The 24,800-nt window shown below is 40.5% G+C and overlaps 1 protein-coding gene across 3 annotated transcripts in view; it reads right to left on the bottom strand.

The window, feature by feature from the left end:
• TOX (thymocyte selection associated high mobility group box) overlaps positions 1-24,800 on the bottom strand; it is a 309,790-nt gene that overhangs the window by 128,824 nt on the left and 156,166 nt on the right. The window contains exons 1-3 of one of the 3 annotated variants that reach the window (XM_086695152.1): positions 22,117-22,137; positions 20,529-20,594; positions 1,016-1,258 (exon numbers count right to left, since the gene is read on the bottom strand). In XM_086695152.1, coding sequence (XP_086551278.1) covers positions 1,016-1,258; positions 20,529-20,594; positions 22,117-22,134 — 327 coding nt within the window. In that variant the 5' untranslated portion in view covers positions 22,135-22,137. Of the gene's footprint in view, positions 1-1,015; positions 1,259-20,528; positions 20,595-22,116; positions 22,138-24,800 lie in introns of those variants that run through there. The other 2 variants (XM_086695150.1, XM_086695151.1) reach the window with 2 other exon arrangements.

Below are 24,800 nucleotides of genomic sequence, written 5' to 3'. Positions count from 1 at the left end.
TTAACAGAAAAACCTTGCGAAGCCACTCAAGTTAAAGCTACATCCCCAGATGATTTAGATAAGTGATAATAAGAATGCTGCCTATCAGAAACAATATAATATGAGCAAATTCATCAATTTATTCATTGTGAACATGACAGCACTGTTCAGTGACTTACCCAAATGACAATTGAGTTACTTGTACTGTTAAGTGATTGAACAACAGAAACCAAAGAGTGCTAATTAAAAGTCAATGTTAACCTCAGGGAGAGTTTGAGGACCTGGTAAAGAGCTCTGTCCTTGGCCATATAATATACCACTGAAAATATTTTTCACTACTCGAGATATAGACAGAGAAGTTATTAAGGTTTAAGATCACGTAAAAATCAGAAGGAACGATTTTATGATAAGCTAGTGTTTCTCAAACATGGGCTGCCTGTTAAAAATCCAGATCCCTGGACTTCTGGGTAGAGGCTGGAAATGTACTTTTTGCTAGTTTTCTGGGGGAGACACATTCCTACTAACTTTGAGAACTACAGAACATTTGAAGATTCATAGGGCCAATGGGGCCAATAGATTGAAACACTTTGAGGGAGATAAATTTTAATCACTAGAATTGTACCTCCAAAATAAAAAAGGAAAATTGTTTTCTTGCTTTCTATAAAGTGAAATCCAGTTTAAAAGAAGTCCCTGGTCAGAAGATGTGAGGATCTGCCTTGCGATGAGAAGTCTGTCAACTTTATGACAGGGCATTCAGTGTCAAATAGTATTTAGAAGTTTGGCTTATAAATATAAGTGATCAAACATGTAATTCATTGATTTTTTTTCCCTGAATTAAATATAAAATGGAAAATGGCTTTAGGAATCTATGGAGAACATTCTCCATAGCTAAAAACTCATGCTTAGTTTCAGAATCCTGTGTTACCCCAATTTAAAGCTTCTTGCGTTAGAGTCGAGCTTACCCTCACTACGTCCCTCACTCCCCACCCCCCCCCCACCGCACCCCCCCGCCACAAATTGGTAAGCAGATTCTTACCACAGAAATGGAGTTAGTAAGCAGTGCTCCATCCTGTCCCAGCAAATTGGAGACGGTGATTTCAGGTAGGTCCATGTTTTGTGGATGAAATGGTAGCAGGCCATTATGGTTCATTGGGTGACACAGAGAGTGGTAACCGGGTTCGACCTCATTCACGTGCACCAGTGAGTGGTCAGGGAGGGAGGGGGGAGTGATTGGTGGAATGTTGAAGTCTTCACTTTCCAGACTTGGACCAGGGTAAGACTGAAAAGACAAACGACATCATTGCAAATTATCACTCCCATCTTCTTCATCACCATGAACAAATACACATGAGCCCTCAGATCTTATTACAAGCAGCATCCTGGATTTGGCCAAGACATTTCAAACATGCAGATTACCCTGCTGTCATTTCACTATTATTCATGGAAAAAAAAATGCCTCAAAGGCATATGCACTTCTTGTAGAAAGAGTACTTCCATCAGGCAGTTTTATTTTTCCAAGAAACTGAACTCAAACATTGATTTCAAAGGTCCCATTGAAATTTTCCAGAGTTTTAATCTAACTGAATACCTTTTTCATGGGAATTGGGGGGGAAGGAAGGCAATTTATAAAATTAATGTGTAATCAAACATGTTTCATAGGACCCCCCACCGCTCAGGTCATGAGACGTCATAAAATGAATTCCAGAAGTTCTGGGGAAATCACTTTAGAGTTCTGAAAAGCGGCATGTTTACAACGGGCAAAAGAAAAATAATTAGCAAACAAGTAAGTTAAGCATGTCGCCTAAGTGTGGTTGCATAGAAAGTTTGATATGGGGAAAAAAAGCCTTTAAAAGCTATTTTTTTTCCCACGAAGATTATACCATCAAAATAAAGTGAAGATTGTTCTCTTGATTTCTGACAATTCCCATCTATTTGGCTTTCCTCTAAAAGCTGATAACTAATATTACAGTCATTCAGTTTCCTTTCAGCTAATTTGAAAGGCAAAATCACACTAACATTGTTATAATATGAATTTAGGAATAAAAGTCAATCAGTAAGGCAAATAACAACATATGTGGGGCTTTTCCCTTTGGAAAGCAGCTTTAGAGAAAAGAGACAGGGAGGGAAAGGAAAGACAAAGGAAGGAAAGTTATATGAGGACACTCCCGTTCCAAACGGAATGCGGTAAACATTGAAAATATGAGGGGGGACTGAACAATAAAATATTGTTTCCAATTAATATCAAGGCAGAGTGATATCTAGTAGTCCTTTATGCAGCAGGTGTTACAATAAAAAGGAAACGATCTGGGTCCGGTTCATTCTTGCAAGCTTATCTTTCAAATTAGGCATGTCTTCATAGTGTTTGAGTACACGAGTAACAGGACTTTCTCGTCTAACAGCACAGACCCTGCTGAAGTGTGCAAGATTTGCAATGAGCAGGCAGAGGGTAGGAGCCAAAGAAAGTAATGTAAGGTATTCATTGGGTGTTCAGCCAATAAGCTTCATGCTCCTGCGTCCAAGCGCCTGGGGTTATTTTTTCCAGATGGCGTCTATTTGTCTAACAGAAAGAAAATCTTCGAGTTGCACTTGCTAAATGTTGTACAAGTTTTAATATATTTGTTTAGGTGCTGTCAGAAGGCACAATGAAATGAAGCGCTACTGGGAACATCTGGAATTCAGACCTGGTCACGTAGAGGCACGCGCGGGTTAGAAACTAGGGGTAGGTGAAGGCAAGCTTTGATTCATCTTTGCAGATAAGTTTTCTTGGACATCGAAAGTTCTGCTAAGAAATCACCAGCTCTGAAAGTTCAAACATCAGTTACCAGCTCTTCCTGTTTATAGTTTAGATCTCTTGTCTGAAAAGCCCATTAGGGCTCAGTGTCAAAATTGTAAGTTTGATTAAATTCTCATTTGCTTGATATATTTTAGACCTTTAGTCTATGGATCTAAACCAACAGTTCCCGGGACAAGTATTGATTTAAGAAGAAGCACAAAAGATTTGAAGTGGGGAAGTGGGAGAGGAAGCACTTTTATTAATGCTGGTTTTGTAAAAAGCGCTGTACTGGGTCCTTTGACTATGTCGTCCTCACTTAATCCTCAATGACAGTCCTGTGTGTAGCTACGTTATCCTGTGTTCCTGAAGAGAAAACTGAGGCTCAGAATTTAAGTAACTTTGACTCAGCTGGTAAACAGCTCAGGATATATGAGGGATGGATATACGCTGTGACTTAGAAGCAGTTTAACTGCTACTATTTTATGAGGCTGAATGATACCAAGTTGCCAACACCCAGTGGTTTTTGATCAACGAAATTTCATAATTTAAGAATTAACATTAGCTTCGGTATCAGGTCTTTCCTCATCCGAAATCCCATGCTAATGCCTATCCCACTAAAATATTTACTCTATATGAACACAAGAAATCATAATTTGTCTTTTCGTCAACACTTCAAAGGCTGAACTTGTTGATGCTTATCTTTTAAGAATTAAACGGTGTCTGTTTGAAACTTCACTAAGTAACATACAGTTAATGCCAGGGATAAAGGGAAAAGATGTTTTTAATTTTATAAATGCTATAAAACCTCAGAAAGTACTCAGGGATATTCTATCCATGGCATACCATAGCTTTACATGCATTTCTCCAGTAGTTAAATCTTAATTTGTGGTGTTCTAAAGGAAGGTTTAATTGGTATCACTTTACATTCAGCGATAACAATTGTACTGCAATTTAACAAAGCTACCTTGTTTATTTTCATGTAATTACACATTAATGTTATTTAATCCATGCACTTATGTACCAAAACCACGGATTCCACAACCTAAATGGTAACGGGTAGTTACGTGGATCAGGGATTTTAACAACATAAGGTTACCTGGTAGTTTCTGTTCTTTACATTAGAAGTCACGATATGGTTATTTGCCAGGGGCCTATTACAGTGTAATTGATGCCATAGAGAAGTATCATAATAATTGTATAAACGTCAGAATGTCACAGAACTTGCAAAAACCTCAATGCCAGGCTAATTACTAATTATTTTTTTTAATGTGGAAATGAATTAGCTAATTCCTCAACATTGATTTCTATGACATGACATCTTTATTTTAATTCCTAAAAACTTAATAGGAGTAAGTCTGACTTAACAATAGTAAGTTATATATTAGAGAAAAATCACAGTTTTTGGAGGAATGTATTACAAGAGGATATGGTTCAGTATTTTCCTTATTCCCCCTGAGGCTGCCTGGTTAGAGTCGGTATTCAGTGTGTATTGAATGAATTAACAAATGAATCACTGAATGAATGCATAAATGACCAAATGAAAGCTAAGGTGACCTTTTAAAGGCAAGAAATTTGGGGATATATCACTTTTATTCCAAGGGTTTGAATAAATACCCTGTATTCCCCAGACTTTGCACTGGTCAGCTGACAACACGGTGTGTAAGGTTAATCTCTCAGCATGTCAGGAAGACAAAACTATCCTGCTACAGACATGGAGGCTTAAGTAGCTCAAGAAAGGCTGGCGCAAGGTAGTGTGGCCTGCTGATCTGTCCTGAAATGGCTTGCACTCACCCTTCGGTAGTGACACGGAGGTCCCAGAGGACTTTTGAGGGTGGGTTTGGGGCTCCTGGATTCTCAGAAGTGGCTGGAACCTAGTCCCTCCTACAGGTAGAACATCAGCTAAGGACCCCATGGAAGCCTCAGCTCCACATCAGGATCCCTTGGGAACAGCAGGTCTGATGCCCCATGCCTGGCCAGCAGCAAGGGCTGAATTATACAGGTAAGTATAGAGCCGACGAGAAGGTATTCTGAGCAAAGGAACAGGGACACTGTGATGAAAGCAGCGGAAGGGTAGTCCCAAAAGTCTTCTGTTAAGGTCATCCTTGGGTGATACAGTGGACCTACTACACTTGTCTACTGACTTAGGGCCCTTCTGACTTGGGCTTATTTCCTTCCTTCAAGTCTCAGAAAGGCCATGAGTTTCAAGTATTTTTCATTCTCCAGTTGTCTTGGGACCAAGAATCCTTTCTAAGGCCCTTACATATTTCACGAGAAACAGGACTATGTTTTGTTTTGTGTTTTCTAAGCCTGAATTAGAGACCACCAAGGAGTCAACCCCAGGTCCTCTGAGGATCCACAGGGCTTGATTCGAGAGTAGAATTCTGGAGAACAGGTATGGACTTTCAAGGTGGCATCGTATTCCTTATCACTGTTCACAGTGCCTGTTACCCCTTCTAGTCTAGAGATCAGAATCTTACCAGCAGACTGAGCCATACAGCTTGCCTTCTCCCCGGGGAATGATAAAAGTCAAGGGTGAATATCTATACACATGGAGAAATTATTCAGGGATAGTGGCACAAAATTCAAGCCAATATTTTTAATTTTATTTTGCCTCTTCACCAGGTTCACGAAAGGTAAATTGGAAACAAGTATGCAAAGTGATTTGCTCTAAATAACAGCCAATCTGTACGATGTAAATGATTCAAAGAACTCAAGTTTGCTACTTAACCAGATTCTCTCTGATCTGAAGCTACTCACTGGTCCTAGACACAGGAGAGTCTCATCATGTCGCTGGTGCTGGGATGTGGCATAGGACAGCTCTACTGTGTGACCAGGGAACAGAAGCCAAGAGTCATGGAATGTGGCTTGAAGCGGGCTGTACTGACACAAGGCTTGGCTAATTCCAAAATACATAGGAACTTTTCAAGGCCACAAAGGGACCGTTGGAAACATTAAAGTAGTATTAAAAATTACAAAATTATATTATAAATATATATTTATAAAATTATAAAAATATAGAATTAAAAATTATAAAATTATTAAAAATTATAGATTTGGGGGTCAGTTGAGAGTACTCATAATGATTCCTTCAGTGACTGATAAGAACAGCCAAGAGCGTGCTGGAAGGACCTGAGGCTCTGGAGTCCAGAAGATAGGAACTGCATCTAGGTGCTCTGAAGCATTTATTAGTGTGGGTTCTCGGGCTGATTTCTTCCTCTTTGTGAGCCTGTTTCAAAACCTGCTTCATGGGGTTCTGTTGAGCATTGAAAGCAAAAACATAAGGTAGGTAAAAAGCCTACTAATCTATGTCTGCCACACAGAACGTTAATAACGGCAGCTTGATAAATGGCAGCTTTAGCATAGCTACAGCTATTATTAAGTGGGTCTATACATGTCGTGGAATGGGTCATGTCCAAGAAAACAAACAACGACAGACAGTAGAGGAGAGGGTTTAGACATCATTATAAAGGAATTTCGGTGTATTTGCCATTGAACAGAACTCACACTGAAACAAACTATAGCCCCATTCATACGTAATGCGTTCATTCCAGTGCTCCTCCTAAGTAGCTGAGATAAAGTCTTGCCTTTATCTTAATGGAATGAAATTGCATTTTTGAAATTAAAGAATAAAATGATAGGGGGAACCAGCAAGCAGGTGAGGGCTGCTGAAAAGCTCGCAGGACACCTACTTATCCCTGCAGAGGGCCACAACTCTGCTCTTTCCGGGAACTGCGCAGGCAGACCCGCAGCCCGGACTGATGGCTTCCTGACAGTTCCACTCCTATTGACCCGGGGAAAAGGCCAATGAACTCGGGAACCACAATTTCAGTGTCTAAATTTGCAACAAAAGCCATCCTTGCTAACATACTGCCTTGTGTTATGGAAAGGCTGTCTTCACCGGGAGATTCTTGGCAAGGAGGTAAAACTGCTAATCAGACGGCTTGTTTTTGAGACTTGAACCAAGAGACTGGGTCACAGGAAAGTAACAGAGGATCCTTCCAATCTCTTTTGATTTGACCTGTTTGGACGCTTTTTTAGCCACTTGGCTAAAGCCATTACCCCTGCCCCTGTTGAACCCTCCCAGGACCCCTATTTTAATGACAAGGGAAAGGAAATTTCTCACCTGGTTTCTGGAAGATCTCATTCCCCCTGTCTGTTTAATTACATACTCGCATTCCTTTTTAATCATATTGCTTAACATATTCCATGACCCGGGTATCCTGTTTACATTTTCTCCTTCTGCAATCCACATTGCCTTTTGCTACAGCCTGTTCTTGTTTTTTATTCTTATCCTACATGACTGCATCTGGAAGTGGGATGTTAATTAGGATTTTTCTTTTGACTACAGAGAATTCATGTTTTCATACCATCTAGGTAGAGTGTTCATATATGCTGACCAGGAAAAAATAATGGGAACTCTCTTCTGGACTTTGCCTTTTCTTCTCTTTTTAAAATCTGGTTTCCCTACCAGAGGGGTCTTGTCTTTGTGGGTCTCTGTCCACACATTGCAATCATTATACAGAGCACTCAATCTTTGGTGACAAGAAGTCCCATAACTAAGAAGAATTCAAAAGATATCATCTTGTACATACCTTTAAATTATGTGATGGCTTCATGCAATCATGCATATACTAAAAATATGGCTATGGTTATAACATTGTAAAATATGTTTCTCATATAGATCTTTATTTGAAAGATAAATAAATAGCACTGCCATCACACATCTATAGAACGCCTTAATTTTTAATCTGTAACATAATTCCCGAAATTTCAGGATAGAAAAATACCAATGTTTAAATATGTTTCATCCTTTATTGAAAATTCTTGTTGCATGATTCAAAGAACTAAATGCAAAGGAGAGTAAACTGAAGAGTTTATTTGAAAAATGAGTTTTTTCAAAAAGAAAAATGATAAACTTCCTGTGTGTGCTTTCAGAAGTTAAGACATTGCATGTAATGGTGATTTCTCTCGAAAGAGTTTAAACAGCATCAACATTAGCTCCAATTTCTTTTGAGAAGACCTTCAAAAGTAGGTATTTTTCAGATTCTTTTGTCTCTGCAGGAACAAGGGCTGATAGCTTGAGACTATAATGTATTACTGTGGAAAGCTTCGGTCTGTTACATAAATCATCTTAACACTCAGCAAGAATTGTCCAACAGTGCCATTGATGTGCTCAAGCCAATGATCCTGCAAACAATTTTTTTGTCTTTCCTCACATGTTAGACAATAGCAATAAATCATCTTCATTTAAAAACACACAATGTGCTAATTTTTCAAGCAACAGTTATCAAAGTGCAATTTTTTTTTTTTTTGGTAAAAAGTACAAAATTTATTTTATTTACGCTCATTAATCTTTGTGACCTGTGCTAATAAGCAAAAGGCCACAAGCGCCTCAGAGCATTTGTTGTGTACCTACTATGCATAAGGCATCCTCCAGGGTGGGATTTGAGATACAGAGAACTCTGAGATGCAGTTTGTTATGAGGGAGGTGAGTCAGAAAATATTTAAAAACTTAGGCTCCCAGTAAAGAGCGTGTTGGAATCAAGTGTAAACGGAAGTAGAACTACTTGAAGCTGGGATGATGAAGGGATCGTAACAAGCAGATTCATCCTGGATATCAGGAAAAAAAAAAAAAAAAAAACAAGGCCTGGATATCAGACACTTGCGCAGAAATGCACTACGTGATTGCGGGAGGATCATAAAACCAACAAATGAGCGAGTCTGGACAATGCGGCAGGGAGATTCGACAGCAAGGTCACGTCTTCAACTCTCAGAAAACTTTAAGGGCAAGATCGGCCCTACTGACCAAAACAAACTTGGGGGTCCTGAGCCCAAGTCAGTCCTCTACTGGGACTGGTTTTTATTGGATTATGTTTTTTTCATAACTGAAAACCCAGTGTGTAAAGCCTGAATGAGACCAGAAAACTTGAGGTTGACCTGAGGCCGCCCCAGCGAATGGCTCTCATTGGCTCTTAGGGCCAGGACTGGGTGAGCTTTGATTCCATGAATAGGCTGAAGCTTTGAGGATTCAGGGGTCCTGGGGCAGTGAGCCAAGCACATTCAGATCGGGGATGGGGAGGGCAAAGTAGTCCAACACTCTTCTGTGAATCAGGGCTGGTGCTGAGGCCACTTCTCCACAGACTTCCAGAAAAGTTCTTAGCATTTACATATAGGCATTTCTCCTGCCACACTTTATTAATGATACTGAAATGGGGAACATTTATTTCCTCTCAGTACCGTTTGGGGGCCTACGTGAGTCTCCGAGTCACATTTCTAGGGGATACTTTAAAACCAGTGTTGTGGGCTGTTGTCATACGGGCCTCCCCTTTGGTTAAAAAAACAAAACAAAACAAAGCAATTCTCCCCAAAACACACAAAAAACAAGCTTCTGGGAAATAAATAACGTACCCCCCCCACCTGCCCCCCATAAGCTACAATGCACACAGGAATGATTAGGAAGAACAGATTAAGAGCAGGAGTCACTTCTGAAACCCTAATAGGGGCCCAAGGATGCTCCTCTGGTAACAAGTTGTCATTCTGTACTGAGCGTTTAAGAGGGTAATTAAAACATTGAAATTTCACTGTTGAGCACACAATTTTATGTACAAACGCAGCTATACTGTTTTTAGTTTTTCAGATGTTTTGAATTCTCACATTGAGTTCATACATTCTGAGATTCAGTTCAACATTTTTTTTTTTGCTTTATTTTATAAATAATCCATGTTAACCAGAAAAATATATACCTATGGAAAGAAATCACTGTTAGTCCATCCACTGAGGAAAAAAAAAAAAAAAAACACTATTAAAACATGTGCGTCTTTTGGGGCGCCTGGGTGATTCAATCAGTTAAGGGTCCGACTTCGGCTCAGGTCATGATCTCGTGGTTCGTGAGTTCGGGCTCTGTGTCAGGCTCTGTGCTGACAGCTCAGAGCCTGGAGCCTGCTTCAGATTCTGTGTCTCCCTCTCTCTCTGCCCCTCCCCTACTCGCACTCTGTGTCTCTCTCTCCCTCTCAAAAATAAGTGAACATTTAGATTTTATTTTATTTATTTATTTTTTTTTCAACATTTATTTATTTTTGGGACAGAGAGAGACAGAGCGTGAAGGGGGTAGGGGCAGAGAGAGAGGGAGACACAGAATCGGAAACAGGCTCCAGGCTCCGAGCCATCAGCCCAGAGCCTGACGCGGGGCTCGAACTCACGGACCGCGAGATCGTGACCTGGCTGAAGTCGGACGCTCAACCGACTGCGCCACCCAGGCGCCCCATAATAAGTGAACATTTTAAAAAAATGCATGTCTTTCAAGATTTTGTATATACTCCATATTTGCTATTTCGTTTTAGGTTTTTAAGTCAGATCATAGAGCTCTGATTTTGAAGGTAGAAACACGATATGAAAATCTCAGCTGATCTCTTAGTAGGTGTAGGGACTGAATTTTTCTAAGCCTCAGTTTCCAAATCTGTAAAATAAGGATGACATTTGTATTCAATTCATTAAGGGTAATCATCATTAAATGAGATGAATGAGATAATATAAATAATTTGAGTAATATACTGGCTCCTATGAGCCATCAATAAATTGTTTGCTACATTATTATTTACATTATTTTATTATTCCATCACATAATTTAATCTGATCGCTGAAAACGAATCATGAATGTGTTTTCGTGCCAATAAATATCATTTACATTATTGTTTAAATGGCTGCACATTATATCATCGTGTGCATGTTCCATAATTTATCCTATTGGTTCCCTATTACCAAATATTTAGGGTTTCTGATTTTTCTGTTATGAGACACATTGTGATGAATAACCTTATGCATTTTTCCCCCCTTCGGGTATTGTTCTAGAGTTCTATATTTATGCTCAAATGGAATCCCAGAGAAAACCCTGGAGATTATGCCTCCCCTCTGCAGTTAAGGAAAATGATGTGCAAAGAGGTGAAATGATTTGCTTGGACTTAGAGAACGAGGTGGGTCGAGAGGACAGTGATAGCATCATTACAGATTTATTTTTTTTTTTTACATGTAATAACTGAATAAAATGCACTGGGTTTTAATATACCATGTAACACCACATACAGCCTTCAAGCTTTGATAAATTTTCTTTAAAAAAAAAAACAACCTGTGTTAAATTGATTTTTGGTCAAGTTCTATTTGCTCAGTCACATGCCGGCAGCCAGCGTGGAATTGAGCACTGAGTGCTGGCCTGTTTTTATATGTACATATTTCATACGTACACTTAACAATACATGGTGTATGTGTTTACGGCCACTCTTCTCATTTTTGCCTGTTGCGTGGAAATCAGTAAGTGTTGGGGATGCAAAATCACATTCTTCCCAAAGAAGCCAGATCAGCAGAGGAGGAAAAGTACACAGATGGTCTGTGCTCTTGGTTTGTCTCCTCCCTCAATCAAGGGGAGCCAGGAAAGGGGGGGGGGGGTTCCTGTTTCTACCCACCAGCCTCTCAGAGGCAATTCCTACTCTTTGGATCTTTTACCAGGAATCAACTCTAAGTGGATCCTTAGATATTTGAGGATCATCTTACGTCCTCCAGTCTCTGCTAGAAAACAAGCTTACCCAAGTGGAGCTGAAGACAGGGACATGGAAGAAACAAAAAAGTTGAACAACTGGAGACAATTTCCTCAGTTTAGTGACCCAGAAGTGGGATCCCTGGGGAAGAGTAGCCGGAAGGGTCTTCTGTGGGAAGCCTCGTACTTTATTTACCGCCCAGAGGAAGAAAGGAAAAGTGTGAAGGGCGGGAAAAGTGTACCAGCCCTGGACAAGAAGAGCTGTGAGAAGACAGAGGAAACAGGACAGAAGTGGTGAGAAAGGGGTGGGTAAGACTAGAAAAGAAGGGAAGGAAGGAATCGTCGCCCTGGATAAATGAGTAAAAGAAACAGGGACTGCAAAAGCACCTCACCTTTGTACAGCTTTTATATGTGTTTGAACGAGTAGGAGACACGAAACTGAAATTAGATTATGAAATTGCTGCTTTTGTAGGTAAACGATGGAAATTGGCAATTTCATTTGGTCCACCCTAATATTTTTCAGAATATTCTCACACGTGTAACAGAACTGAGCAGTTCTCTCAGTACTAACGAGGTGGCTGAGGTTAGTCCGTCAACATCCGACCTTGACGTTCTACAATAAAACAAAGGCTAGCTGAGCGAGGATGGAATTTGGCTGGGGCACGAGGCTTTCCTAGCCCAGAATCTTAGCTCTGATACTTACTAGCTTTTTGCTGTTTGGCCAAGCACTGTACCTCTGTCATCCTCACTGAACTGTTGTAAGGATTAAATGAGATAATGTATGCAAAGCTTTTGCTGAGTTCCTTGCCAGACACAGGGGACTGCCAACTGACAGCTTTTATTATTATTATGGATCTAATTCATTCATTACCGTGGGGGTCGGGGAGCACTAACCTAAACTTCTAGTCAAGCAGAAGCTTCCCACGACAACTTACCATCATCTTGACAAGCAAGACGTTTCACTGAAGTCAGAGCAAAAGAAATAAACAGCTCAGTAGTCACAGTATCCAGGAGTTCAGGCTTCCCTGAGGCCAACTTGTGTCTGGGGCGGCCAGCCCTGCCCCACCCCTGCAATCCTATTACCTGCGCTGAACCCCATTCGTCCAAGGCCACTCTGCTTCCTGCCTTCAGAAAATTGCAACTCACAGTACGTTTAGCCCTTCTTGAAGGAGGGCCTTCTGAAATGCAAGGAGACCCCCCAGGTGCATACCGGGAAGCCTACATACAAGAAGTCGATAACGTTTGGCCTAAACAATGACAGTGAGAGTCCTTGTGAGTTTCAGAGCAGGCTCTTCCATTTGAATAATACAATGGTGGGACTAAGATGTCATTTGCTTGACTCTGCTTGCGACAGGAACAATTATAACGTATAAGCAGCAAGGAATGTATGGAGAATATTTTCCAAGACAGGCACCAATTAATTTCAAACCACTAGGGCTATAGTTATACGTTTTTATATCCAAACTGTGAAATAACATAGATCAGAAAAAAAAAAAAAAAACACAGGAGAGAGAGAGAGAAAAAAAAATACGGATAGACATAAAGATTAAACTGAAACCTGTGTTTCTGGGAAGTCTAGCTAAGTCTGTTCCAAAACCGAGGAACTGAAACTACAAAGGGAAACTTGACACTTTTTAAAGGTGTTTAGGTGGCAGATGAGGATATGAAGAAGGAGGTCTCAGGAGAGATACGGGTGGGTGGCAAAAACCTCAGCTTTTCCAAGCCTCAGTGTTCTGACGCTAAAAATGGGCAAAATCGTTTCTATCTGAGGTACTGGTGCGATTAAGTGTTAGTGTTTGTTTCGAACAATCTTTAAGTGCCTTGGAAAATGGAGTTGGCATAGACAGATGACATCATTCAACATGTTACTATTCTTAACTTGAAATACCATACCTATTTTGTAGACATTCTTTAGTGACAGGTTTACTGTAATACGTGCCAGACGAAAAATCTAGCAAGTTCTACACTGCAAAACTTCACAGGAAGGATCATCTAGCTTTTCATAATTGTTCACATGCTGGAGAGCAAATCCACAAAATACAATTTTGAACAAGCCGATGGGCTACGTTCAAAACGTACCAAGCGCACCTGTAGAACTTGTCAGGCAGTGTCCTGGAGACATAGCACCCTTCCCTGCGCCAAAATGCTTTGGTGTCACTTAACAGCGGACCATTGAACACACCATCCTCCAAACAAAGCTCAATGTTTTTTTGAGAATCTGTTCTTACCACCAACGCTATTCCACTCAGATACATTCAGAGTTTTTGTCACTGAAATGCATTTCCCTAATGCCTTAAAAAAACATACTATTAAACAATTATCATAAAATTCACAAGCATACTCAGCAACAAACATTCATTCTGTGAAATAAAAAATGAGTCTTATATTCACAAATCCCACAGCTTGGAAATGTATATGACACACAACATTTAACCTGTCAGCTGCCTCATTAGTGTCAATGAGTGGGAACTGGCAATCAGTAGATGTGCTCTACATGTGTTTATGTTTGAAAATTTCCCAAAATAGCTCTGCTAGAGAGGTTGATATAAAACACTTCTACTGGACAAATGAATCTCAGTTTAAATCTTATGGTCTCCTTAAAAAAATTTTTTTTTGAGGAATCATATTTCTCATGTAACTGATCATTTACAGCCAACAGAGTCAATACCCCACTAATAATAATAATGATAATAATAATAAAGACTGGGTGGCTAAAAAAATCATCTAAATTTCAGTCATACCAATATGTAAATGATCAAGAAAATATGCAGAAAGACTGATGTGTGTTTGGCCATCAAGAGCCCCAAGATATATATTTGTATGGCGCCCGTGTTCAGAATCCATACAGCTATTAAGACATTTTTATAAACTGTAAGAAATATGCAAGCTATTTCAAGATATAATTCTGAAAAACAGACTTCCATGTAAGAAGCCAATTTAGGAAGAAAACAACATAAACAATAGTAACTTGTGTGCTCAAGTGAAGCATCTTTTTAATTTTGAGTAATGAAGATGTCAAGCCAAATGCTAGAGTAGTTTAACTTAATTAGGTGGCCTATTTTTCCAGGCTTCCTTTCATTTCCCATCGAAAACTCAGCTTGTATGCAAGGCAACAAGAGCAATTTTGTCTGTAATGAATACCTCCGGGACTGCGCAGAGTAATCATTTGAATGTTACACTGAAGACTGGTTTGAGTAACTAGTTTGGGCTTGTTAAGATGCCAGACTTTGTTGGGCTAACTAGATTACTCAAAGCATGGCAGCTTTGCCATTTTATGGGGTCAACGGTCAAAAAGTCAAGTTGACTTTATTCCTGAAATTTCTGCCAAAAGGAACCAATCTAGAAGTAATTGGTCTAATTTATAGTTGAAATTTATGTCACAATCACGGAAATTTTATGGCCCGTAGTCAAGGGAGGTGTGTGTGTGTGTGTGTGTGTGTGTGTGTGTGTGTGTGTGTGTTTTCCAAAAATGCTCCTTAAAATATTATGCTTTCTAGGCCCTTTTTTTCATACCTCATTTATACTCTAACCTAGAGAATTTTCTCATTAGAAAACATGTAATTAAAAATATATTGTTTTTAATATGTTTGCAGGTCTCAAAGCACTGTAATTCTAACAGTAGATTTAAGAAACTAATGTACAAAAAGAACTTGGAGAATCCTATTGGTTCCATGGCCATTGGATTGCTTATGAAAAACAGGAACACAATATTATTGTAGGAAAAACTGCCTATTATGATCTAGTTTGTTATCACATTAATTCTTTGAGTCCTGTACTTGAAGTGATTCGCTGCAGAGTCGGGAGTGCTGGTGCCTTTTGTTGATGTGTCGAGGCAATGGCGCCCGGATGCAGAGAAGCTACTGGAACGAGATGAGCAGGGCCAGAATTGCTAAGCGGCTTCAGTGCAGCACTGAAAAGTCACCGCAAGTAGAAGACTCAAAGAGCTCATATGATTTTTTTTTAAATGTACACAAAATATTTTAATCACCGACTCATCTTTTAACAAACAATACTTCTGATGTCAGACACTCTAGGCACAGGAGATACAGGGAGAAACCAGGGTGAGCCCTGTTTTCAAGAGCTTGCAATCATGTGGGCAAGACGAGGAAGTGGGTACCAATTCTACAAGTTCGCTACAGGCCACAGAGGGACGAACATGTACATCGACAACTCCGACTACACACTAGAGAGGCGTGGAAGAGGGAAGAGACACGGAGCATTCGGCAACAGGAAGAGGAGAAATGGAAAGGTGGAAGTGAGGTGACGTGGGAGAAATTAATGAGAAACTCTGAAGCCCGGGTCTCAGGCAGTAATTACGTAGAAGGAAAGAAGAGACAGGTTCAAAAGCAGAATCAACGCTATCTGAGATTCACTCAGGGTTGAGTCATAAGGGAGACGCTCTTGGTGTCTTGGTGACTGTGTAGAGCGGTGCTACCTCTCACGACTATAGACAATACAGGAAATAAGAAAGCTTGAGGGGTGAGGGAGTAGGTTGGAGGTGATGAATGTTGATTTGATGAATTACTATGTTGAGTCTGAGCTGCAGTCAGGAACAGGAGCCAAGTGGAGTTAGAAATCAAACCTGAAACTCACATGAGCGGGCTGCCCTTAATATCTAGACGCCCTTCGACTTTTATATTCAAAATACGTGATATGGAATGTGTTAAATGCTCAGTTTTAAGATTCTAGGAAAAAAATAATATTGCATCTATTTTATCATCATATTTTTAAATGTTTGTTTATTTCTGAGAGAGAGAGAGGATGAATGGGGGAGAGCAGAGAGAGAGGGAGAGAGAGAATCCCAAACAGGCTCTGCACTGTCAGCACAGAGCCTGATGCAGGACTCGAACTCACGAACCATGAGATGATGACCTGAGCTGAAATCAAGAGTCAGATGCTTAACCAACTGAGCCACCCATGTGCCCTGATTATTGTGTTTTTTCATCTTGAGATTTGAGGAACCAGGTAAGAGACAGGATTTCTGTGGGGGAAAAGAAAAGAAGCAAAGGGAAACCTGCACAAACTGAAAATAATCCAAAATCAGATCTCAGGTCAGGACATTTAATACTTCAGGCTTACTGTGATGCTCAGAATTAACCATAAACATTGGTTCAAGTTTAAAGGATAGGTATTCATGGAAATAAGGAGGAAGGAAGGAGAGTAAGAAGAAGAAACAAGTGGGGTGTCTGGGTGGCTCAGTCAGTTAAGCATCCGACTTTGGCTTGGGTCATGTGTTTGTGGGTTCGAGCCCTGCATCGGGCTCTGTGGGCTGACAGCTCACAGCCTGGAGCCTGCTTCGGATTCTGTGTCTCCCTCTCTCTCTGCCCCTCCCCTGTTCGTTCTCTCTCTCTCTCTTTCTCTCTCTCTCTCTCTCTCTCTCAAAAAGAAACACTAAAAAAATTTTAAAAAAAAGAAGAAGAAGAAAGGAGGAAAAGGAGGAGAGAAGGAATAAAGCAAGCAAGGAAGTAAGGACGGAAACCAAACAGAAGGAAATGGTTTAGCAGAGTAAAAGCCAAGGTCAAGGAGGAAGTGATTTATTGAAAATATGGTTCAGTCAAGTAACTGTCTTGAGCATTAAGCTTCTCTATGACCTGACACCATAAAAACCTTGTGATTCCCCCATCAAGTGATTATTTCTTGCATAAAAAAGATCAGTCCTTCTCAAACTTTTTCACATAGAACCCCAACAGAGGCATGCATGAGAATGTTTCTGCATCCAGAGAACTGGAGAAAATGTCACCAGTGTGAGTGGGAAGCTTAGAATGAACAGGTAGCCATGGAAAATGATATTCTGGAAACAGCCATAGAGAAAGAAAGAAGGAGACAAAGTAATGGCACATATTCAAAATGAAACCCAAATAAATAAAAAAAGATTGGATTCAAAGAAAAAAAAATAAACACAAACAAATAACCTTGGTGACGTAGTTTAAATCAAGAGAACCAGATTCCTCTTCTGTTTCCTTTGATGTATTTACTTGAAATGAACACTTATATCTTGAGTAGAATCACATATAAGGAGCTACTGAAGGTACCATAATTCTAAGGGCTGGAGACAGGGGCTTGAGTTGTTCAAGGAAAGGGGCCTCAGGGCATGTGAGTCAGAGTTGAGTGGGTTTGGAAGATTCCAGGGAAGAGTGAGAGCTAAGGTGGGGAGCCAGATCCCCCCTGCCTTGCTGTTCTCTACTCCGCCATATTGGTCAATCAGACATGACGAGTTAAAAATGAGAAAGAAGTGACTTTATGAAGGACTGTTGTCCACACTTCACATCTGGCTTTCCTTTCTTTAACATGCTCCCATTTTCTCACAAACTACTTGGGAGGAGATCTGCAAGCTCATGCGATAACAAGCAACATGGTCCGCCCTTAGCCGGGGCCTAGAAACACACAAAGAAGTCTTGCATCACATGCTTCAAATTCTATGCACTCAAAGGTAAAAAAAAAAAAAAAAGGTTAAGTGGTATTTAAATTAAAGTACTGAGTGGCCAGCACACTCACAGCTAGCTATTAGAGGAGAAAATAGCCCATATTCCAAGAATGGAGCTAGGGAGAAGTGGAAATGTCATGGGTTTTTATTGCATAGTTGTCAGGCTTATTATAAGGTAGTACACAATTTAAAAGCTGCCTATCAATTACAGAATGATATGCAAAGAATTTTAAGGATCTGTACACACTAGCTTCAGAGGTATAGAAGGCATGTAGTAGATAGCACCAAAGAGCCCTTTGGGACTGTCTAAAAGAATAGCATTAATTTTTACAGTGTGCTTCCATTGCTGGAGCCATTCCAGCATTGGCTTTCTATAAAAATCATTTCAAGTTTAGAATTATGCTATTTGCTCCCAGCAACATCACAGGAGCAGTAGTATACCATATGTTGCTACTTAGCAACTTAGTCGGTAAGTCCCAAAGCATGTACTGATTTGAAGATTGAACAGGAATTATAATTGTTGAGTAATGCTACGAGGCAAGTTATCTTGGATCACTAAACTATGCAGATGTTTGATGTTATGTAGGAAAAGGAATAAAACTATTTTTTTTTCCCTGTAAGAGGACTAAAATCCTATTTATGGTTGCCAAAAGGGATACATTGATGAAGCTTCCCTAAAAGAATACCAGGTAATGAATTTTTGGACACACTATATTACAGTAAACAAAAGGAACGTTAAGCGTAAAATTTAGCTAAGGCCATTCAACTTATGTAATTTGCAAAGTTTATTCCCCCCTAGAGTATGTATTATCTTGCATTAGTCTAATTTTTAAAAGAGCACACTCTGGAAACATTTTTATATGTGCTACATTATTAAAAAATAGTTTGCTTCGGGCACACAAACCTGCCAGATTTTTACAAAGCGCAGAAAGTATTTGGGGCTCTTTACTCTTTCATAAATTATCACTGGTATGTATGTATGTATGTATGTATGTATGTATGTATATATGTATGTATGTATGTATGTTCTCACTGGTATTTAAAACATTCTTAGTAACTCCTGATTGGAATATTAAAAGAAATAATTAATGTTGGTTGTTTGATTTTAGTCAGGGCTTAATAGTATCCATCGTACTTGAATTTAAAAATCTAAGGAGCCAAGTTGTTATGATGTATATGCTTTGGATTTCCAATCCTTTATCCAAAAGTCTTTAAGACAGACATAATGATTCTCTGAAATGGAGCAGTTGCTTTATAGCAGCAATCATTTATTGGGTTTGTGTTTCCACTGTTTCAAACAAATTCAATTAGCCCTTACACTTCAAAACCCTAAAGGCACCAAAGAGATGATACTGGGTTACTTTAATCTAATCGTAATACTAAACTTGTCAGTACAGTTTGGGGATTGATGGTTAGAAGAAAATTAATAGTAACATTTTTCATTTTTTAATCAAACAGTCCTATTCAGAACTACCTATGGATCTCGGAGGCTACTTAGCTGAATGAATTCTGTGAAGTGAGAGTTCTAAATGCAACGCTCAGCCTACCAAAGGTATCCTGAAAGTGATCAACTCAGTTGAATGGAAGGAAATGGAGTCCGGATCTTTGAACTCAGGGATGACCTTCTCGTCTGAACAGTATAGTGTAGTTTCCAGAATGTCTGCCAGAGAAGGCAGTGATCATAATGACTTCTAAATGCAAAGTTCATGGAGAGGCAGGCTTGCCTCTGTTTTGAGTTAAGCACGAGACATTTTGTGCTCGAAGAAATTTCAAAGCTTCACGAAGTGCACCCCTCACATATACATTAGATTAATTCACTGACAAATAGCATGAAGAAAAATCCAAGTTTTATTTTTGTTCTCTGTTTCCCCCACCCATCCCCGTTATCAAATCCCTTTGGACAGCTTTGCAGGCATTGAAAACTCCCGTGCTAGGGTTTACACCACAGTTACTGATACATGAAACTTCAAACTGCCATGGTTTTTGCTGCTCTTCCAGGAAAAAAAAAAAAAAAAAAGTTCAAGTCTACAAAATGCTCCTATGAATTCTCCCTTGTTTTCATTGATTCATTTATTTTCGTTTACACTGTTATTACACATTATGTTATGCTCGCACTTTGGGGCAGTTATAATTTGGCTTTAAATGTCCTCACTGGATTAAAGGCCCTGGTCTTTAAGTGTCTAAAAATAAAGAGCCCAGAATTTACTTTTATAAACGTAACCGTTTACGTTTTCATTGGACTTCTGTCGTCACTTTTCACGGTTAAATACCTTGTCAACCATTCCTAGCGAAATGGCTACAAACGCGCTCTTGAAAGATTTCAATCACATCGTGCATTTGGGCAAAAAAAAGCTACCCGACCTGGTAGGTTCTGAAGGCCGCCATACAGTGCTCACGGGCCATGTGATTTTGGTTAGAAAGGTAGCCCTGTATTGACAACTGCCCCAACAGTTGATAATGAAAGCGATTCGTGACATGTGCAGCTTATAATGATTAACTCGTCTATCGTCAGAAGCACAAATAACCTGCACCTGTAAAGACTTTATTTCCTAAAGGTAAAACAACTGTTTAGGAAAGATCATGCTGGCAAAACAGCTGCTTGCCATTCTGGAGAGGGAACAAGGTAGTATCTTTCAACAAATGCCAACTCCCGTGTTTTATCAGCTCTATCTCATTAACTGGAAACAAGGCTTAAATGCTTTGTTTATAAATTATGATTATTCCTGATTGCGGCAGTTACTGATAGCGCTACTCATTTGCAAGGCAACTCTTTGAATTTGTTTAATTACAATTTGAAACAAGGCAGAGAAGATTAATTAACCCACCTGGCTGGCTGGCACATAGTCCTGGCTCGGCTCTGTCATGCTCATATACATGTTCTCACCGTCAAACTGCGAATGAAACAATAGTAAACATTCAGCAATCTTGACTGTGTGCATGTTTGTTGTTGTTGTTGTTGTTGTTTTCACCATCAAACTGGAAAACAGTAGCCATAAAAAAAAAAAAAAAAAACAACCAAAAAACAACAGTGTGGTTGGGAATACGGAAAATCTGTCATCGCCAGTGAGACACGTCTTTTCTTTGATGTTTCTGTTGTCATCCTTCCTGACCCTGGATGTCAGTGATTTGGAGTAATTAGCGCTCTAGTAATTACAGCAAGCAAGCAAGAAATGAATGGTTTCCTTTCATCTGCAATCTGTTTTAAAACAAAAATGGCTCATTTTGCACACCATGTCTACGTACTGCAGTTCGGTCGTGATGAAGTATTAAACGAATGGCCTGATTTCTGGGAGAGAAGCATAATGGGAAGTACACCGAGGCACACAGCTCAGGGCGTTCGGAGTCTAGCCCTCAAAAGCGAAAAAGGGCAGAGTTTTCAGAATAGACCCAACCTCGCTTCATCCCAATCGCCTGATGATGAACATTTTTACCTTTATAATATTTACAAAGAGCACGTGGCACCACAGCCATGGCTGAGAATGATAACGACCGTGAGTCACCGTGAACATGTACAAGCTCCATGGTTCAAACATTCCTCTCTCAAGTCTTGCAGAGATAGAGGCTTCATGTAAGTATTACGAAGGCATAGAAATGCATACACAAATTTACGAGGTAGGAACAAGAAGGGAGGGGGAAATTCATGGGGTAGTACAAACTGCAGGACTGTCGAACAGTTCAGGCAACAGTGACATAACAACAACATACTTTTCATTATTTGGGTTTTCGAAAGCAGTAATCATTCCATTCAGACTTAATCCCCAGCTATCTTCAGTCATTTGATAAATGGGCAAAGCATTCCTTTTTTTAGTTAGAAGAAGAATTTCCCCTAGGAAATAATCAAGTGGGCTAATACAGCCAGCTTCAAAGAGCTGACTCTGAATACGCTCTCCTTGCCAGACTAATTTCAGACATGGGAACTTTTCAAGTCTCAATCTGAAAAATTACTTGTGAAGACAGAATAATGGTATTGATGGAGGTGCAAGTACACGGTAATATGGGCACATTTTATAGATCATCAAGAAAGAGAAAACTGTGTTGCAGACATCGCATTCCACCATCAAGGAGCTGCCAGCAGCATCCAGAGGGTCGTACAAACACTGGAACACGCCAAAGACCCCGAACCGTACTCTAGGGCACTAGGTGCCCTGAAGATTCACATCGGCAAGGAAAGACCTCCCTACAGACAGCGAAACACTCACGAGGTTGAGTTCAAGGAACCAAAGGCTCTCCTCACACATCACCCTGAAAATATATTTCATGTTATGTGAACAAACTTATCTAAACAGATACGAAATCACTTACTGAATGATGTGGTTGTTAGGACAGGTCAGAAATAGCACACTGAGAAAAGACTAGCGAGACATTTGGTGACTTTGTCATCTGGCTCAGGAGCCCTGAGTCCAAGTGACTTACCCAAGGTTGCATTTCCATCAGTCAGGTGAATGCCTTCAACCCAAAGATCAACTGAATCGATCCACCTGTTTCTGCTAACAACTCAGGCCCCGACAAAAAGCATCATTCGGCATTTCACCCCCACCCACTGTTGGTTTGTTTGCAAATGTTTTTTATGTGAAGATGCCAAAGAACCATTTAAAATATGGACAGTTTCTCTGACTATAACAAACTAAACTGCACAGAAGTAGTGAAGTGCATCAAATACTCCACAGCCTATGCATATTCTATAAATGTGTTACTTTCTATTTCATCTTCTCTAACTCATTTTCTAAATGTGGTGTCGTTCTCAAGCCAACGAAGGCCTTGAAGTTTTGGTTTTAGTCTATCCAAAGCGTATGCTAATTGAGTGTATTCAACGTTCCTGCTCTTGATAAGGATTCTTTCCTCAAAAAGTACCAATGCTTAAGCAACACCGAGCCAAGGCTGAAACAGCATTTTACAACAAAAGGTATGTGACTGTGGGGGATAACTATTTTTTCGAGTACATTCCATGCCCCCATAACCTGCCTGTAGCTTCACACGCATTGACTGATTCCATCACCACAACAAACCACGAGTTCGGTATTATTATTACACACACCTTACAAAAGGAGACACAAAGGCACGGAGGATTTAAGCTAGATGCCCAAGGTCACAGAGCTCTTAAGAGGCAAGGGCTGGAACTCAAAGCCAGGCTTTCTAGCACATGCACTTCACCGCCAGAACGTAGAAATTGTTCTGAATTCTCATGAGTTAGCTACCGATCCTGAAAAGAGTGTCCATATCAAAGCAGAGTGTTGGCAACATCTCCACGTTGAGACACGGTCCGGAACTTCTGTGGCATTGTGAGACTTTCTTTTTTTTTTTTTTAATTTTTTTTCAACGTTTTTATTTATTTTTGGGACAGAGAGAGACAGAGCATGAACGGGGGAGGGGCAGAGAGAGAGGGAGACACAGAATCGGAAACAGGCTCCAGGCTCCGAGCCATCAGCCCAGAGCCCGACGCGGGGCTCGAACTCACGCGAGATCACGCGAGACCTCGCGAGATCGTGACCTGGCTGAAGTCGGACGCTTAACCGACTGCGCCACCCAGGCGCCCCATTGTGAGACTTTCAAAAACACAAGAGGCACAGTGAGCTGCCAGTATAGGGATCAGGCTGGTGGAATATCTTCAGATGTTTACAAGTAACCCTTACGATGCCGAGAGGTGGTATGACGGTGGTTTTATTTTGTATGAGGCGCAGGTGGGCCTCATCCAATCAGCTGAAGGCCTGAAAGGCACAGAAAGGCTGACCCTCTGCAGAGTAAGAGGAAATTCCTCCTACCTGGCTGACAGAACTGGAACAACCATCTTTTCCTGCTGTCAGACTTGAATGGAAACATCCGCTCTCCTTGGGTCTTAAGCCTACCAGCTTTGGGACCGAAACTGTGCCACTGGCTCTCCTTTCCAGCCTCCCCGCTACAGTTTTGGATTGGGACAATTTCTTATAATAAACCACACATTCTGTTGGTTCTGTTTTGCCGATGAACCCTAACTGAAAGGCTCTGAAGGCTTATTTTTAGAGGACTCGCAAGGTAAAAATGCATGAAGGGATGACATCTATTTCATGGTATGCTTGCTTTCCAGGGGAACAGAAGCCATGTTGATTTTGCCCTCAGAGTCTCTGGACTCACTGCATCCATTCCCTGTGCCTCACTGTGTCCCACACATGTTCACACCTCTTTGTCCAGAACACCTTTCTTCCCTTTTCACTGCTGAAATATTTCTTACACCCATGGTACTTTCTTACACCCCTCACTTCCCTAGAGGAGGTGATCACTTGACAAGAGAAATAAGATTTAGCTTTTAGAGAACAGTTTCAAGGCTTTGGAATGGGGTCAGCTCATAGTTCTGCAGTGGCTTAAAACTGGTTACTTTAGGAGCAGAAGCCCTTAAAAAAACGTACAGAAGTAGCTAGAAGCCCATTACTCAAACGCTAGCTGTAGTTCTTCCTCAAGAGTTTTGTAGAATTCAAAAACATAGAGATTGCCTGAGAATCAAGAGACCTGGCTATAAATGAGTCAATGCCCTCTTTCTGAAGAATTTTGAGTTGCCAAACAGAAATACATATGTGTGTCGGAACATGCTTAGCCATTCTCCTTGCGGTTGGACCCACTCTTGGGCACAGGAAGAACAGTAAGCCATGATCCCATCCTCCCCCCAACTCCGCCCCTGTCCACGCACACCCCATCAGGTTAAGGTCATCCGTGTACTGTTCACAGCCCCCACCCACCCACATCCTATTCAGGAGCTGGTTCCAGGAATCTCAATAGGCCTTCTGCAGATGCACCATTCTTAGAGGGCGTCCTCTCGTGTAGTGGGCACATGTCCATCCACTCGCCATCTGAAGTGGAATTATAGTGCATAGAGCCCTAGAATTCTGGCCTTGGAAAGATCCCTGAAGGCATCCTGATTGGAGAAACTGCCTTTCTATTGGTCACATGGTTCATCTGGAACCAGAATCAAGATCTGGATTCCTAATGGAAGAGTCTTCCACTATGACATGCTGCTTTATACTCCATCATGCATAAAAATGGGGGATCAGACTCTATGACTATTGTAGTTGTATATGGCTTATTTGCATACTCCATGATCTCGAAGGCACAGTGTGTGTTATTACATC

Source organism: Puma concolor, chromosome F2, assembly GCF_028749965.1.
Source record: "Puma concolor isolate L17-30 chromosome F2, mPumCon1.1.hap2, whole genome shotgun sequence".
NCBI classification, from domain to species: Eukaryota; Metazoa; Chordata; class Mammalia; order Carnivora; family Felidae; genus Puma; species Puma concolor.
The sequence above is the reverse complement of the archived record's forward strand: the minus strand, read 5'-3'. Positions and strand labels throughout refer to the sequence as shown.